Below are 19,060 nucleotides of genomic sequence, written 5' to 3' on the forward strand. Positions count from 1 at the left end.
AAGATGGGCTGAAATGCTTTCTGCCCTCATCCCTCTCCCTACCATTGTATTAATAAATCTCCTTTCTCTGACCTTCACCAGTACTTATCTCTCTAATTGGTGTATTGGGCGAATGGACAAACCTGACATTCTGGAACCCCACTCCCCAGTCAGGTCTCTGGCCTAGGACTCTGATTACAGACCTGAGTTGTCAGCCTTTGGAGAGGTCCTGAGATCTCTCTTCTGGCAGATCCTAGACCAGGTCCTGGAGGCAGCTCCCGTGAAACCTCCCTTGGTCCAAAGAATCTTTTGGCTCTATCCAATCCCCAGAGTCGATGCCTCTTCCTTCCTCTTTTCTGGTCTGTTCATCCTGCACAAGACCCAATGGGAACCATACCTCCCTGCAGTTTTACTGTAACTAGTCCTTTTCTGCCTTCCCACTGCAGATTGTTTTTTTTTTTTTTTAATCTGCAATGTTACTCAGCACATATTCTGACTAGTACCACCAGACTAGCCAAACAACTTTGACAGCAAGAATTGAGTGCTGTCTTTGTGGCTTCACAGAGTAGGCGCACAACTTAACATTGGATTGGATTTCTAATAGGTTGAAATGCAATTAGTCACAGAAAAGAGATTTGGTTTGGGTATGGTGATACATCCCTATAATCCCAGCACTTGGGAGGCTCAGGCAAGAAGATCACAAGGTTGAGTCCAGCCTGGGCTACATAGTGAGACTTTGACAAAAAAAAAGAAGGAAAAAACTTGAAAAAGAAAGGAGAGTGGCTTTACCTGGTGGAAAGAAAAATGTCCCCAAACTCATTGAAGAATACCTGAACTTGGAGGAAAGGGCAAGGGGATAACACAGGAGGAGAAAAATTGGAGAATAAGAAGATAAGGGATTTATTTGTTATTCAAATGTGTTTTTTTCTTATGTATGTTATAAAAATATATTTTATGACTCTTACCTAAATAAATAATTGTAAATGGTAAAAAAAAAAAAAAAAAAGGGAAAGGCCCTGGATGACAAAGAAGTAGTGTGAGAGGAGCAAATAACAGAAATGATATTGTCTGCTGGGTGCCAGTGACTTATGCCTGTAATCCTAGCTACTCAGGACAGAGATCAGGAGGATCGCTGTTTCAAGCCAGCCCAGGCAAATAGTTTGTGAGACAGTCTTTAAAACCTTAAAAATAAACATCTAAGGAGACAGGTGGAGCAGACTCCTCAAAGGGATAAAATGACAGGCCTCTCTCCAAGAAAATAACATGCAGCTGTCTTTATCCTAGATAAGGGAGACTCAGGGAAGCAGCTTTGAAAACAAACATCTAAAGAGATGAGAAGCAGGCCTCTCAAGAAAAGTTAACACAGCAAACCTCCCACCAACATAGCAAAAGGTAGCTACAAAGTATAAACGGTGGGCCTCAAGGCCAGGACTAGCTGGCCAGACCCTCTAGGAATGTCCAGCTTGATAAGATGGTCAGGTGGTCAGGTTCAGGGAGAAGTCAACTAGATGACATCCAATTACAAATGTAGTTTCAAGGTAGAATAGGTGGGAAGTCAGGCAGAGCCCTACGTTATACCCTAGACTTCAGCCGTTCCATGGCTTAGTTTTTTTCACTAAGCCCCTCCTGTGCAGGGAGCTTTGCTATCCTTTCGATAAACTTTGTGCTTGCTTTACTCTTAACTCCTGGTCCAGCATCTTCAATCATTGGCTTCTTCACCAGGACAAGATCAATAGATCAACAATTCAGTATCAGTAGCAAGTCCTAAAGTCCTAAAGGTGAGAAGTGTTCAAGTTGGGTTTTTTTTTTTTTTTCTTTTGGTTGGACTGGAGTTTGAACTTAAGGCTTTGCACTTGCAAAGCAGGCACTCTACTGCTTCAGCCACACCTCCAGTCCAGTATTTAAGCTGGGTAAGAAAGGCACCATCCAGGCAGGACTGGAAGAGTGAGCTGCAGGGCAAAATTACCAAGGTCATGGAGACTGTTTCAATGGCTTTAACAGGATTGGGACAAGTGCAGCCTGGAAGCTTAGGCTCCTAGGGATAAAAACGAAGTGGCTTTTGCAAATAACTGCACTACTGCATCAGTATTCCAGTTATATATGCCATCATTTGAAAAGGATTGATCTAGCTGTGTGTGTTTAAGTTCCTTGGAAAGCCTCAGTCCTTGCTTTGAGGTCAATCTCCACTGCATCCCCATAAACACAATTGCAAAAATACTGAAGCTAAGTTTTATTTACTAAACTTCACCTGCACATAAATGCATTCTTTCTTTCTTCACACCTCCTTTCTCCAGCTATGTTCTCTCTGTTCTTACATACTGCAATATGGCAACTGGCTGTGACTTTAGATGTTACTGTCTAGTGAGCTTTCTGAAACCTGATTTGCTTGAATCAATGAGGCATTTGTCTAATGAATCTGAGATTCTGATGGAGGGAGGTAATCATGGGAACTTTCTGGGAGTTTGAATTTTGAAAGACTCTTTCAAGGCAGCATTCCTCATTCTGTTACTGTATTTCCATTCCTTCTCAGAGCACTAATGCTTATACTGGTTAAAAGCAGCTGTGGGCATCAATAAATACTATTTTTGTTTCTGCAGTGGGTAAGATAGAGTTCAGAGCCTCTCACATGCTAGGCAAAATTTGCTCTACACTCTGCTAAAACCCCAAGCCATAATTAAATATTAAATGGGACATCCCAGAGAGAAAATTATCTCTAATGTTAAAGAAAACAGAACTTTGTAGAGAGAACACTAAACAAAAACTGAGCTTTCATGTTTGGGCTTTCTAATTAACTCCCATAATAATGTTATTTAGTATTTCTTCTGCTCAAGGCCCTGTACTTGGTCATCTCTGGGAATAGCTCTTGACTCCCTTAGAATCTATACAATAAGACGGTGACAACTTTATATCCTTGTAAAGCTAACCAATCCTGCACTTAAACAGCCTAATCTGACATCTTTTTTTTCTATATAACCTGTTCTTAAGTAACTTAAATTGTATGATAATAAAAATGTTTAAAAAATTTAAGTTGAACCCGGTTATTTCTTGCTCCAAGTCTGAAATAAAACTTTCACACGGGCCAATGATCTAACCTATCTGAGATGCTTGGCTTTCACAGTGGTCACAGGCTAACCTTGGACAAGGGCTTTCAAGACAAAACACCAGCTGGGAGGAAATAAACCCTCCTTTCCCCGCCCTGCACTGTGGTCCTATCAGTTGTCTTAACGCTGTGTGTGTCTTGCAGAGACCTTCTGGCAGTAATTGGTTTGATGAGTTTCTTTAGAGCTGCAGTCATGATTAAAAAAATGCTACCCAAGCACAGCGAGGATGCCCTTGACACACATCCTATTTTCTGGGAAAAGATTACTACCACAGAAATTGAGTTGGGAAGTGGAGACAAATTGCTCTCAGCGGGTTAGGCAGTGGTTCAAAGTACTGCAGTTGACTGGAAATCACACCACGCAGTTTTCCTTCCTCTAGTCTGCAAGATAACCACGGTGCACCTACGGAGTATCTTGTAAGATAGAAGTCAGGGCCACACAAAACAAACTAGACTGTAAGCGATTCTCAATCCATCACAGAGAGACCCACGGCCAGATGAAAGCAGGAAGGCCCGGAACTCCCCTGCGGGCGGACTCTGGAACCCGCTAAGAGTGTAGCAATGATGTATTTGTTTGCACGGGGCTTGCGGCGCCTGCAGCTGGCTGGAGCCCGCGATGACGTCACAAACCCGGGTCAGTCACGTGACCCGCGCCGACCCGCCCCTCCCGCCTCCCACTGGCGCCTCTGCCGTCGCCGTCGACGCAGCCTTCGAGCTCAGGGTCCCGCCGCTGCAGCATCTGGAGTTCTTTGGCCTTCGCTGAGTCAGGGGAACCGGCAAGCGGGGTCGCAAGGCTAAGCGACCAAGGCGGCAGCAGGAGCGGCCGAGGAGCCGGCAAGCAGCCTTGCGGAGGGCCCGGGGCGACGCGGACAACGCTTTCGCAAACTTGGGCGCGTACTCGAGCCACTGCGCCCGCGGCCGGAGCGATGAAGATGGTCGCGCCCTGGACGCGGTTCTACTCCAACAGCTGCTGTCTGTGCTGCCATGTCCGCACCGGCACCATCCTGCTGGGCGTCTGGTACCTGGTGAGCGAAGCCGCGCGAGGGGGGCGAACCTGCGGGGACCCCCGGCCGGGGCCGGCTCCGGCTCCGGCTCCCGCGCGCCTCAGGTCGGCCTCGGCGTTGCGCGACGCGGGCGCTCATCCGCCTAAAGTTACATTATTAGAAACTTAAGTCTCCGGACCAGCCTGGCCTCGGAGTGTCCGAGCTCGGTCAACCTGTGGCGGGGGACGGCCGAGGTGCGGGGGGGTGGCGGGCTTCAGCACGCGCTCGGGGCGGGAGAACTCCGCTCCCCTCTTGCCCGCCTGCGCCCCTTCCTCGTTTATTTTTTTCCTCCTAGAATCCGTTGGGTTTGCGCTCTGATGAGTGCTGACGACTGTCGGGGGGCCGTGGGGGTTCCCGAGGCTGTTTAGCTTCGCCCGGGTCGGTGCACATTTGGCTTGCCCATTCTCACCGTCCGCATCTCCTCGGGTTTGCAGGGCGTTTGCTCCTTCGCGTGCTTGGATCCGAGTTGGACCAGTTGGGTTCTTGTCCACCTCTTTTGAACGCTTGTTTTAAAGCCCTTGCTCTAGGAAGGCATTTGTGTGTGATTTATTGCGTTTCAGTCGGCCTGGGGAAGCCATTTTACACCTACTCATTTCTTTCCTGCCCACGGACAAGTGATTCCTCTGCCTTTTCCTAACAAGCACAGCAGGCACATGTAGGTTTTTTTTGTTTGTTTGTTTGTTTGTTTTTTTTACGTTTTAGGTTGGCACTTTTAAGGTCTTGTTTGCACGGGGAGCAGTGATTCTCAGTGGAAGCGAGGAAACCTGATGGCTGGAGTCTTGCCCTGTGCTGCCCTTGGCTGATTGTTGGCAACTCTAGACTGCACCAAACCTGAATCGGATTCCTCTGCTTTGTGACGTCATGGTGGGGTGTTAGACTCGAGCTACTTTGCAGTGGATAGTGCTGCAGCACGAGGAATTGCTTACAGAATGGTAGTCGAAAGACATATAAAACTTTGCAGTGAGAATGCATCCTTCTGCATGAGCCAAGATTTTGTTTGCCCATATTTAGTAGTTTGTAGTTTTTTTTTCTATAATATAGACGCTGTATTGAATTGTGAACTCCTTGATTGTGCCATTTAAAGCAAAACAGCGGTTAATAGTTTCTTTTAGACAGTGCCCATCATGGACACACAATAGGAAATTTTGGGCCTCAAAAGCTTTCACATTGAACATTAGCATATTGGCTCAACCCTGACTTCTAAAAGCCAAAGAATTATTTACAGAAATTTAACATAATGAGAGGATAGAATGTCGCCTCAAAGTAGTACTTTTATTGATGAACAAGGCAGACTGTTTTATACAAATGTCTTGCGCCCTCCTTGACAATGTTCAGATCTGCAGACTTGCAAGTGAATGTAATTTGTAGAATCTAGGGCACTGCATTAGGCAGATGGACTACGTGATCTACAGGAAAGATAAATCTGCTTGAGCCCTGTTGGCAGTAATCCAGCCAGTCAGTATTGGTATGATAAAGGAGATTTCTCCCATGCTTTGTCTACTCTTGGTCTCGCTCTTAGGAGAAGTGGTAGTTGGTGTGCAGATATATGTCTTAGCATTTGGAAAGATAATTTGAAAGCTTTGTAGTAGAGATGAGTAAGAGTGTTGCTGTAGGAAACCCACTGTGGGAAACCTGGTTTAAGTACTGAAGATTTTTATAGTCTTTTTAAATTCACAAAACGATTTAGAATTTTTTAGTAGTGAGTTTTCCTCATGCTTTTAAATAAAATGTGGTTATCCAAAACTGTGATTTCCTTTATTTATTTATTTATTGGAACTGAGGTTTGAACTCAGGGCCTTGGGTGTGCTAGACAGGTGCTGTACTCCCAGCCCTTTATGAACATCTTTATGGACTTGTATGGCTAGGGAGTAAGGCCTCTGAAGAACATGGTGCCCCACCCCCACAAGCCGCGTGGATGGAATTGGTTCAGTTATCATAATGCTCAGATACTCAAGAGTCCACTGTAACTAAACCAGAGAAGTAGAGTGATCCTTCTTTATGTGTTTTCTAATTGCTGTTTCCTAAGGTCCTGTTTACCACTTTCTGTACTAGATGCCTTGCATAAGCTTAATTTTTACATATTTCTAGTGTGGTCAATTTTCTTACTCTTTTTTTTGGTTCGACTGGTTTTTCATCTCAGGGCTTTGCATTTGCAGGCACTCTATCCCTTGAGTCACACCTCCAGTCCATTTTCCCCTTTTTTGGAAGATGGGGTCTCTCAAACTATTTGCCTGGCCTGGTTTCAAACTTCAGTCCTCCCCATCTCAACCTCCCAGTTAGCTGGGATTACAGGCATCAGCCATTGGCCTCTGGCCTTATTCCCATTTTATAGATGAAAACTGAAGCTAAGAGAATTTAGGTAATTTATTTTATTATTACTATTTTTTTTTTTTGAAACAAAGTCTATAATTTAGGATAGCCTTGAATTTGCTGTGTCCTGCCTCTCCCTCTTAAGTGCTGAGGTAACAAGTCTGGGTCACCACAACATCTAGAATTTAGGTAATAAACTTACAGTCCCTTAGTTGGTTTGTGGTGTTTTAGACTGTACTGTTGGTATTGATTTTTATTTTTTCCTCTCCCTTTGAATATCAAAGGTTTTCTTCAGTACAATAATAAAACATTGATTTTAGGTGGTAATATGAGAGATCCTTTTTTGTCTTTTTTTTATATTACTTTTTTTTTTTTTTTTTTTGAGGTACTCTGTCCTTTCTATAATTGGGCTATCCTTTACATAGGGTGAGATTCATAGTCACAGTACAGTTCATTGAGTTGACAAATGAACATGCCTTTGTAACACTAAAGAATATTTTCCAAAACCAGGAACATTTCCAAAGCCCCAGAAAGTTCCTTTGAGCCTCTTCCTAATTAATCCCCATCACACACTTTCCAATCCATCTGCTACCATGGATGAGCTTTGCCTACTCACATAAATGAAATTTTACTAGGTACACTTTTGTATTCCGCTGCCTTTATGTAGCATAGCTTCTTTTAGACTCACGCATATTAGAGAGTATTAATAGCTTGTTTTATTGCTACATATTAGTTTATGCTATGAATATGCCACAATTCATTTATCAGTTTGCCAGAGGTTGTACTTTGAGGCTGTTTTTAGTTGGGGGTGTGTGCAGCTGCTCTGAATATGGTTACACAAGACTTCTTGTGGACAGTTTGTTATTTCCATTGGGTAAATACATACCTAAGAGTGGAGTTGTTGGTCATTGGTAAAGCATATTTAACTTTGTAACCAGTTTTCTAAACTGGCTCTACACTTTGCACTTGCACTAACAATGTATGAAGTTCTAGTTGTACCATATTCTTGCCAGTATTTGGGTCGTCTTTTAAGTTGGGTATCAGGTGATCGTTCATACTGGTTTTAATTTATGTTTCCCTTGTGAACAGTGATGTGGAAGAGTTTAATTTTTGCTTATGGCCAATTATGTATCTACCTTTGTGAGGTGCTATTTATTACCCAATTTTCACTGGTGTTTGTCTTTTCATACTGATTTGTAGAAACTTTATATATCAAACGGCTCTTTGTTAAACACACACCAGTGTGTGGTTTGCATACTCATTTTCTTTTTGTTTTTTTGTTTTTTTGGTGGAACTGGGATTCAAACTCAAGGCTTTGTGCTTGTAAAGATGTACACTACAGCTTGAGCCACATCTCCAGTCCAATTTTATTTTTGGAATAATAATAATGGTTATTTTTGGAAGTGGCGGGGGTCTCGAAAACTGTTTGTCCAGGCTGATCTTGAGCTCAGTCCTCCTGATCTCAACCTTCCAAGCAGCTAGGATTATAGGTGTGAGCCACTGGCTCCCAGCTTCTGTCCTAGTCTTAGTCTTGCTACCATTCCCTTATTTAGACTCTTAACTCGTTCTCAGTTGGCTGTTACAGTATGATGACTGGTCTTCCTCCTTGAACAGTTAACAGTGGTTAACTGTTAAATGTGGTTAAGGCCACATTTCTATTCCCCTCTCTCTCATCCCCTATTGTCTAGGTTATTTTTCTTTTAGATACTAATGGCTCTGGCAGTTGCAAACCATTACTTAAGCTGTGACTCAGGAGATTCATTCTGATTTGATAAGCTTAAGTTACCCACCTACCTCTGAACCAAACACTGGGGCCAAGGATATGTGAATGGAATATAAATGGTTGGATTTAGGTCTAGGGTACGTTCCTGCCCTTAAACTATAGATTAGGAGGGATGTGAGCTGAAGGTAGGGTTAACTTTACCCAAAGCAGCCAGGCTGAGAGTGAGGGATAATTCCTTTCTGAAGGAATCAGAGGTAATTATTGGGAGGAGAATGTCTGGAAGACAATGAAAAAAACCTGTGACACTCCAGGCTAAAGTCCACATTGCTTTACAGGGTATCTTGAAGACCTGGCACAAGAAAACATACTTTTTCCTTTGTAATTTAATTGTTTTACCATGTGGTACTGGTGGTTGGAAGCATCTTTCATTGACACCTGCAATAACTTTGTACATAGTTTTTTTTTTTTTACATATATATAATTGTTATTTTAGGGTTTTAGTCACTCAGCAAATAGACATTGACTGCTCTTTGTACCAGACACTATTCATAAGGAAGTTGGGTATATATCAAATTACAAAGGATAGAAGAGGTTAGAATAGCTAGTTTCATTAGCTTTGTGACCTCTTTCAAGTTAACTAGTCACTTCGAATGCACAGCTGGCCTGTGTATCCAAGTCTGATTGGTTCTCTTTGTATGGCAAGAAGTTCTGGTGTTAAAACTATTGATTTTTGTCTGGGTACAGGACAGTAAAACCAACATCCTGTATTTGTAGAGTGATTGATAGCATTAGACCTGAAAGCAGCCCTGGCAGTCCTAGCTACTCAGGAGGCAGAGATAGGAAGATTGAGAGACCCTATCTCGAAAAAATCTGGCACACACACAGACACCACCCCCCCCCCACCCCCGATGGTGGAGTGGCTTAAGGAGGTGTAGGCCCCTGAATTGAAGCCCCAGTTCCACCAAAAAAGAAAAAAAGCTTGGGTCAAGTTTGATGGGTGGCAGTATGCTCACTTAAGATTAATAGTTTCTTTCCATTTGTCAGATACTATGAGGTCTTGGTCCATGAGTCCAGGACACACTATGGGCTGACTCATGGTACTTACGTAGTCCTATTGTGTATTGTCTTCTCCCCCCACCCCCACCCCCATATTCCATTGTAAAAGGTGGAAATACCAGGGTAAATAGTTTGGATTTTATTCTGTGGGCAGCAGGGAATTATTGAATAATTATGATGGGTGATGTGACAATATTAGTTTCTAAATAGTTTGGATTTTATTCTGTGGTCAGTAGGGAATTATGAATAATTATGATGGGTGATAAGACAAACTAGTTTTTAAGGAAGGATAAACAGCAGGCTGTTTTGGATGGCTGGAAAATGAGATCAGGGTGTGTTCCAGTCCTCTGGGTATGAGATACAGCAGGTGTGTTCTTTCTAGCCCAGGTCACTTGCTTGTTAATGGTGTGAATAATATAGATGGAAGTTTTATCACTTAGTGAATGGTAGTCACTAAAGTTAAAGTCTTGCCATGCAGACTTTAACCATCTGATTTGAGGAATAGATTTCGATAGTGAGGGACACCAGATTTTTTAAAGTATAGGATCATCCCCCTACTCCCATATATAAAGGATCAAAGGCAGTTTTATAAAATATTGACCAGTGAAGAGGTAAAATGATACTTAATATCATTTTAACTTTCATTGGCAAAAATTACTACTAAAAACTGTTATGCTAAATGTTTCAGTTTTTATTTTATTATTTTTTGGTGGTACTGAAGTTTGAACTCAGGGCCTCAAAGCTGGAATTGAAGACTTTTTCCACAGTGCCTGGCTTATTTCTTGAGATGAAGCTTGCTAACTTTTTGTCTGGGCTGTGATCTTCCTGATCTCAGCCTCTGGAATAGCTGCCATTATAGGCATGAGCCACAGTGCTTGGCCCTATCAGAACATTTTAAAGATAATTAGCCAAGAATAGAAATTGCTATAAAAGCTGTTTATTGTTTTCACTAGGATCCATTTTAAGTTAACTGAGCATCAGGTATTAAAGTGATTAACAGTAGTTTTGCATTACAAAATATATTATGTTTAAATACACATACAAATGTATTTAAACATAATACTGCATTATTTTGTCATTTTTTAATCTCCCAGTAAGAAGGGCCATAATTCTCTCTTGCCATCCCATCTTGTTTGGGACAGCTGTATTATTATTCATAAAGGGACTGTGGTAGGAATGATGATTGATCCGTAGCACGTTAATTCACTGCTTTCTCCTCTCCCTCCAGTGAACATAACAGAAGAGGTTGGTTTTATCAACCTTAAAAGGCTGAACAAAGCAGAAACAGAACAAAAAGATGGTGGTTTCAAAGATACTTTCCTTATAGGGCTATAGGGACAGGGAGACCTAGCAGGAGGAAAATAACTGATTGGACTTGTATGAAAATGGAAAAATGAGATCTGTTAACTATTCCAGGAATTGGAGGGAGGGGATGAAGGAGAATGATGGGGGGGTTGAATTCACTATGAAATTGACTTTTGTAAATGTCACAGTATACCCCAGTACAACAACAGCAACAACTACTATAATAAGAGCTGATTAGTTAGCTTTCTTTTTGTGTAAGGATTAAGGAAAAGGGAATTTCATTATCATGCCAGTTGAAACCGGCCTGTTCCACAAAATTTGTTCTCCAATCCTGATTTCTCAGAATGTGAGATAAACTGCTCAGTCTCAGATTGGTGACATGGAACTTTAGTTTGAGTGACTCCATTTTGATTTTTAGCTTGGTCTTTTGGGGCCCAATGTAAGAGCTTAGTCCAAAATAATTGCCTCCTGGTTTGATAATGCAAATACAAGTTGTTTTTAGTAAAAATAAGTTTGAGCTTTTTCCTTTTTAAATGAAATTTGAGCTACTAAAATTACATGGCTAGTTGGTTTCATGGTGTTGAAGTGAAGCAGAGACCCTTGGCACAGAACTCAAAATGGAGGATTTGTGGGTCTCAGAAATGGAGGTGTCATGAAAGAAGCCATTATGTTGGGAGGCCATTATATTGCCATGAGGCCTGGCTCTAGATCCCAATCCATGCCCACGTTAAGAGAAAACTGTATTTGTGGGTGTGTGTGAGTGCGCATGTGCATGGGAAATCCATTTACAGTTTTGGCCAAAGCTGGGGAGGGAGAAATTTTCTGACTCTGCCTTGCCCATAGCAGTGTTAAAATTTTTAGAAAAGATGAAATAAAACTCAGGAAATGTGTATATGTAGATATAGTTGTGGGATCCAGTTAAGGAATTGGGAGCTAGTTATCTTTGTCTTGGCCTAGTGGCCAGGGCTCTTGGGGTGGATCATTTTTACTTCTAGCATGGGATTTCTTGTAGAGATCCTAATTCTTAACCCCTCCCCCCCTGCAATTAGCCAGAACCAAAGGGGTGCATCACAGTTGGCCCTTCTTTAGGTCTCACCCTTTCTGGAGAAGAGCTATGATCTTTCAGTGCCCTGAAGTTGAATGCCTAATTTCACCCTGAGTGAACCCATGGTAGACTACTATATAAAAACAGGATGCCAGCCAGGTGCTGGTGGCTCACACCTGTAATCCTAGCTACTTGGGAGGCTGAGATTGGGAGGATCCAGGTTCAAGGCCAGCCTGGCTAACAGTTTGTGAGACCCTACCTCCAAAAATAACCATAGCAAAAAAAAAAAAAAATGGGCTGGAGATGTGGTTCATGTGGTAGAGCACCTGCTTTGCAAATGTGAAGCACTGAGTTTAAACCCCAGTCCCACAAAAAAAACCCAGAAACAAAGAGACCAGGATACCAATTTATTAATACTCAGTGGGGAAATATAATTGTTGAGATGAGTAATCCTATTTTTAGGCTTATGTATTCTTTTCCTTTATAGTGTTATGTACCAGTTTGAAGTGTCGAGGGTCCTTGCCTTCACAGGACAGAGAACTGGCTCATGAGGCAGCTGATTGATGAGCCAAAGCCAGTATACGAAGTAGGATTTATTAGAAAGGAAAAGCTACAGCTAGAGCAGTGCAGTGCACTGGAGCTCACTGCTCAGGTGAAGGCTGGGGCTTTTGGGGACATTTTAACTCTGGGTTTGGTGGGCTCTTTTCATTGACCATGGATTTGCAGGCTTTCTTAGACGAACTGGTCTGTTTGCCTCTTACTAGGGGAGGGGAAACAATCTTGAGAGCATTTTGCTCATCAGCCCTGTGGCAGATCTATCAGACCGGTATCTCCTCTTCGGGATGCAGAAATGCAGATTTACAACTTGCTCTCAAAATGCAGGAATGCAGGTTTACAACTCCTTCTCAGGATGTAGGAATTATAGTGCTCTCCATGGGGGGGATGGGGTACTCACTCATCTGCCTTAGGTCTCCAGACCCAACAATAGGACATTAATTAATGATAGTGGAATGATTTGAATACTTACTAGCTTTTCACAGCCTAGTGAATTCAACCTCAAAAGAGGTAACAAATTTTCAGGACTAAAAGAAGCAAGTCTTTAGGACAGGAGAGCTAAAGAGGGGTTTGCTTCTTAGTTCTTTGTTAGGGTGTCAAGTTTTGATTTTCCCACCCTTATTTTAGCTTGCTGATCCAAGTCTTTTTTTCTTTTTCCTTTGTCTTTTTCAAGGTAGTGTTGGATTTTCTATTATCTGTTTTACCTCCCTCTTTTGTCTTAGTATTTTTAACCTCTGTATTTTGTATTGATAAAAGCTTCTGTAACAAAGAAGTGCAAAAAATACATTATTTAGGAAAGATAGAAGTGATTTGTCTCTTCTGTTAGTTGTTCAGGGAGGGTTGGCCTTACTCCATGAGGCCATCCAGAGACCCAGGGTGATGGGGCAGCTCTTCTATCCTAAATATGTGGGTTCCTCCTTCAGTCTAAGGAGTTGTGGGTGGTTGGAGACGCTCATCAGCACTGTTAGGTTCCGATCGGAAAGATTTCACAAAGGCCAGAGTTAAAGCAGAGACAAGGTTCTGTTCACTTTCGAAGGGAAGGGGCCAGACAGCATGGTACATGGGCAATATCTGCCGGTAGGGTAATTGGTATGAATTTTTAAGGGTTTTTGTGAAGTGGGGGTTGTAGGAATGTGGGTGGGGAAGTAGAATGGGTGGTCATTGGTTCCTTTTGCAGATGGTGGGGTATGTATGCCTGATTAAGTCCACATTGACTAGGGTGTCTAGTTTGGCCTGGAGATACGTCCCTTTTTTTTTTTTTTTTTTTTTTTTCTCCCTTTCTTTCTGAGACATGTCTTCAAAGTTTATGGGTATTGTGGTTTCTCAGAAAAGAACAGAGAAGTTACTGACTGGGTCTGAAAGAGATAAGCAAGGTCAGGCAAGAGTATATACAAAATGGAGTCCAGATACAAAATGGAGTTAGTTAGATTTGATTATTGGCTTCACAAGCACCATGTTTGGTTCTGGCCTGCTGGAAGGCAGAAAGGACAAGCAACAAACATGGCACACGTTGTCTCCAGTTATATTTTAGTAACCAAAACTAAAATGTGACCTAGCCAGCAGGGAGGCTGAGAGATGTAATCTTTAGCTGGGCAGTTATATACCCCCAGTAAGAATGAATTTGGGGGTTATCTACTAGGCTGACCTGCCACTTAAGGGCATCCTTACTTAAGTTCCTGAGGATCACCTCCCTCTTGCCCATTGAGCACCCTGCATTAGCTCCAGAGGGCTTTATTACTATTATTATTTTTATTTTGGTGGTACTGGAGTTTGAGTGGTTCACTCAAGAAATTTTTACACGGACGTATCAAAAGTCCAGTCCTTTTTTTTTTTTTTTTTTTTTTTTGAGTAAATGCAAATCCCTTTTTAAAGTTTCCCAAAGCATAGGTTTTATAAATCAATGTTTATTTAGAATTACCCACATGTTTATATCTTTGTCTAATATCTCTCGTTTTTGAGTCACTAGAATTTTTTTTTTTTTTTTTTGGTGGTACTGGGTTTTGAACTCAGGGGTTTGAACACTTGCTAGGCAGGTGCTCTACAACTTGACCTATTCCTCCAGCCTAAGTCACTAAAATTTTTATTTAAAAAAAATGGGTATTTTAACACCTGAGATGTAGAAAGACATGGTCCATGATTCTCTTTTGTACCTCAGACCTGTTGTTCAGGGTCACTTTCACTGTCCCTCTGTCTGAAATATTTTAAAATTTCCTTTAGTAAGGATCTATTGATGACACATTATGACAGCTGGTGTTTTGTTTTTTTTAAATCCTTATTTGGCCCTCATTCTTGAAAAACATATTTGCTGGATGTACAAGTCTAGATTGACAGTTTTTTGTCTCAGCTTATTGAAGCTATCCTTCCACGGTCTTTTGACTTCTTACTCAAATGTCAGTTGACATTTATTTCTTCTTTGTTTGGCTGGGTGGTCTTGTAGCTCTTGCTTGGTAATAAGCTCCTGGTCATGCTGGAGCTGCTGGTCTGCAGAGCACACTTTGGGTAGCAGTGGCTCAGTGGATATGTATATTTCTGATGCACAACTCTTCTTCCTGCTCCCTTCCTTCTTTGTAGCCCAGTCTAGCCTTGAACTTGAAATGCTCCTGTGTTCACTTCCCAAGCTCTGGATTATAGACATGTGTCACCAGACCTGGCACATAATTCCCTTTCTTACGATTTTGCTTATGTAGTTAAAACTTTGAGATTAGTTTTTATTCCTTCGGCAGAAACTGAACAGAGCAAAATCTTGATACGCTGAAATAAGTATATAAGCGAGAATAGACTCTTAGAATCTTAGAGACGTTTTTGTATTTATATTAGATTAGCAGCAGAAAAATTTACTAAATAATCTTTTCATCAGTTTAAGAATGGCTAAGAACAGTGATCTTCAGAAGCCATGTACTGTTTCATTGTTTTTTTAAGACAGTATCTTGGTGTGTAGTCCAGGCCAACCTCCAACTCTTGTTCCTCCTCACTCTCCTGAGTGCTGGAAGGCCATGTACCTTTTTTTGTATGTGCCACTGGGGCTTGAGCTCATGGCCTTGCTATGGTTAGACAAATACTATACCATTTAAGCCACCAGTGAGACCATGTACTTTCAAAGTAATTTGATACTGTTTTCTTTTAAGTAAAAGTAACATCATCAAGTATTGACATCACTTTGAACAGTATTCCATTACCTAGATTCATAGTGATGAATATTTACAGCATATACTTTATGCATGGAGAGGAGAAAGTGTATTCACCAATTCAGCATTATGATTACAAAACATTTCTTTAAGAGGTGGTTACATTATATATATTACTGCATTTGATTTTAGTTTGACAATTAAGTCTTTTTTAAAAAGTTAACTGTTAAGTGTATTTCAGTAACTTGTTTTTCAATTCTAGGAAAAAGAGTTTTGCCCTTAATTTCAAAATTTATTTATATGAAGGTATTGCCATTTTTGTTAAAAATTTTTAATTCTAAAGCACAATATAACAAACACTGTTCTTCAGTGGAAGAAAAAAATTATATCTAATTGGTTAAGGCTGTTAACTCTTTACTTTCATTAGCAAAGAATTTCTATTTACGAGTTACTTCTTTTTTGGTAAACAGCTACAGGAAGAAAGCATTCTTTATGTTATAACCAGAGAGAGAGAGAGAGAGACTTTAAAGCCCCTTGGAAAGTATATTTTAGATAATCTGAGTTATTGCAGTAGGATGTTACAAATAGTGACTTACAGTCCTCATGGGTGCAGTATGTTAGAACACCAAAAAATTAGCTTGCCATCTTGTATTTTTTATCTTCTTTTTTAGGCATCTCAGCCCTCTAACCCTCTAGTATTTGATACCTGCTTCTTTATATTCAGAGATCCAAAATGTTCTTTAAGATGCAAATAATATTCTTGATCTTCCTGACCATATCCCACACCCTGAAGTCTCCCACTGACTCTTTGGATAACCTTGTTCTTGCCTCCTCTAAAGAAGCCTTTGCTTTTTGCTTCTCTGTCCAGTCTCCAGAGTTGTTTCTCATTTATCACATGGAGCTTTGTTCTCAATTTAACATATAATGATGTGTCACCCTGAGAATGAAAACCAGAACTCAACCAAGTCCATTCAGAGAAATTGGGGTAGCTTCTGTTGTGGTGGCAGACTGATTTTATTTTGTTCACCAACCTCCTGAGAGAATGAGAGTGGCTGTCCTCTTGGAACACTCCCTTAAAAAGAATTCTGAGTCTACTGACAGAGATGGGTTAGCAGAGTAGCCAGGGCTTGGGAATGGGGTGTGGTGGTGTCTTGGGAGGAACCTGAGTTACTGGGAAGAGAATATATTGCATCTGTGATCAAAGGACCAATGAGTGACTCTTAGCTGGAAACTGTATGTAACTATATGAACACTGTAAGTGCGGGTATCCTCTGGAGTCAGAATTCTCACCTGTAGATACTGTAATAGTAGGGAGGCAAAACTAGTCATTTAAAGCAATGTGATGATGTGAATTATTGAAATGTTCATTGCCCATGAGGAAGATTACAAAAGGATGGTGCTGTGGGCTACACGGGTGAACCCGAAGGACCTGATTGAGGGGGGAAAACCCTCTATATTTTAAGTATTTGCATATTGAAATGGGTGATTAATAAAAGTACAACTGCCATTTTATTGCTTAAACTTTTTCCTCATACTCTAACCTAGAGCCTGTCCTTTATTTACAGTTTCAGCAACTTAAACATTGGTTGCCATTGTTACCCAACTCAAAGGATCACCAAGAGTGGTTTGTTTTCCTGTTTGTTCCTTGGAGTTTTTCTTACCAGTCAATTCTTAGTCTGATACCTTAAAAATTGTGCTATAATTTTTGTCTCTCAAGGTTTCCAAGAGTCTGTTATTTTTTGGTGTTGATAATGTCACCTTTCTGTGAAGTCTTTCAACTACATGTGACATAACACAATTCATTTTCACTTTGAGTGGAACATCCAGTTTATTTGATTCTTGATTCTCTTCCTCACTAGATAACAGATTACCGGGAAGGGTCTGCCATAATATACATGTGATGCCTTGCATAATTCCTGACGTGTTGCTTAATAGATAATATTTGCACAGGTGAATGAATTAGTGAGTATTACAACATCTGTTTTACATTTTACTTGGCTGTTTGTGTTTCTCCCACTGGACTGCTAATCCTTAGGGGCAGGGACTGAGTCTTAATCATCTTCATGTAGTCCAGTTTCCAGCAGAGTGATAGACACAGAGTAGATGAACTAATTTAGCCATTTATTTGACAGGTGGGGTTAGGTAAATCTGAGCTTTTCCCTCAGAATATAGTTACCACAGTTATTGGAATTAGCAAGTGTGTTTGATATTTATTTCAATATGACAGTAGAACCATGTGGAGCATCTTATAAGAAAAAGCACTTTGAGATTAGAATTCTGAAGTTTTATTTCAAGAAATTTCAGGTTGAAAATTCAAACCAGGATTTCATTTCATTTGCCCATTGAAGTTGAACTCAAATGAAAGGCACACTTGTAATCACTAGTTTTGGGAATAATTTGTAAATATTGGAATATAAAAATTAGCCAAGTGTCTGAAAAGAGCATGGCAGATTATAATTTGTATTTATTTTTAATCATTTCACTGTGAATATTGTACACATTTAGAAAAATGTACAAAGTAACAACAGCTCAGTTATCAATCACTAAGTGAATGCCATGTATCTATCACCCATTCTGATTGTTTTTTAATGGTTCCCATAGATACTATCACATATATCTTTGATTTTAAAAAATCTGTCATTAATGGGCACTTTTGTTCTTTTCCTAGAGAATGTTAACTCCAGAGCCTCTTTCAGTTTCCACTCACCTTGTTTTGATTTATAAGCTGCTATTATGTGTTTTAATTCTATTTATATTTTGTACCCATGACTTATTTTTCTTTTGCTTATCAATATTTAAGTTGCCACAATGATTATAGTTTCGTTATTCTTCATTTTTTGGTGCATCTTCAGGTTTCCATCTGGTAATCATTTTTTGTTTCATCTCAGTATTACAAAGAACACCCTTAATTCTACTTTAACTAGAACTTCTAGTTACGAATTCCTTCAATTTTTTCTAAATGTACCTTTGTTGCTTTTTTTTTCTTGATAAGATATTATAGGTAGGTGCTCCCCTATCCCCCTTCCCCACATTTTGAATATGTAACTCCATTGTCTTCTGGCTCCTTTTGTTTTTGGTAAAGCCTGCTGTATGAATATTCTCTTCTGTCTTCCTTGACACATTAATTTTCTTGCAGCCGTGACTAATAGGTTAAACTCATCACTGAGTTCTTGATTTTGGTTATATTTTTTCACTCTAGATTTCTATTTTCAAATCTTTTTTTTTAATTCCAGTTTTTTGTCAGATTTCTCATGTTTTTGTTTTTTGTTTTGTTTGTGATTGAACTCATTGCTTCACACTTGCTAGGCAGATGCTCTACCACTTGAGCCACTCCACCAGCCCATTTTTGTTGTTTTTTTTTCGAGATAGGGTCTCTTAAACTGTTTACCTGGGCTGGCTTTAAACAATGACCCTCCTGATCTCTGCCTGTCAAAGTAAGTAGGATTAAAGGTGTGAACCACTGGCACCCGATGATTTTTTTGTTGTTATTTTCTTGGCAGCATTGGGGTTTGAACCCATGCTTGCTAGGCAGGCACTCTTACTACTTGAGCCATTCCACCAGCCTGTTATTTTCTTGACTATCATAACTATAGCTACTTTGAAAGACATACCTATTAGCTTTAGTATCTAGAGCACCTGTGGTCTGTGTCTTTTGTTTCTGCTGGTTCTTATTGTTGGAGTCCTAACTTACCTCACTTTGCAGTCAAATGCTCTACCCCTGAGCTATACCCCCTGCTACTTACCTCACTTTGTATTCGGGGTATTGTACTTGAAAAAATTGAAGAAACAATTTGAGGCATTTGATTTTATCTTTTGCCA

At 40.6% G+C, this 19,060-nt stretch overlaps 1 protein-coding gene across 1 annotated transcript in view; it reads left to right on the forward strand.

Moving 5' to 3' along the window:
* The first annotated feature begins 3,748 nt into the window (after positions 1–3,748).
* Positions 3,749–19,060, forward strand: part of Laptm4b (lysosomal protein transmembrane 4 beta) — a 63,141-nt gene continuing 47,829 nt past the window's right edge. Inside the window, exon 1 of the mRNA XM_020177555.2 lies at positions 3,749–4,104. Within this exon, the coding sequence (XP_020033144.2) occupies positions 4,006–4,104 (99 nt within the window). The 5' untranslated portion in view covers positions 3,749–4,005. The remainder of the gene's footprint in view (positions 4,105–19,060) is intronic.

Source organism: Castor canadensis, chromosome 3 (assembly GCF_047511655.1).
Source record: "Castor canadensis chromosome 3, mCasCan1.hap1v2, whole genome shotgun sequence".
NCBI classification, from domain to species: Eukaryota; Metazoa; Chordata; class Mammalia; order Rodentia; family Castoridae; genus Castor; species Castor canadensis.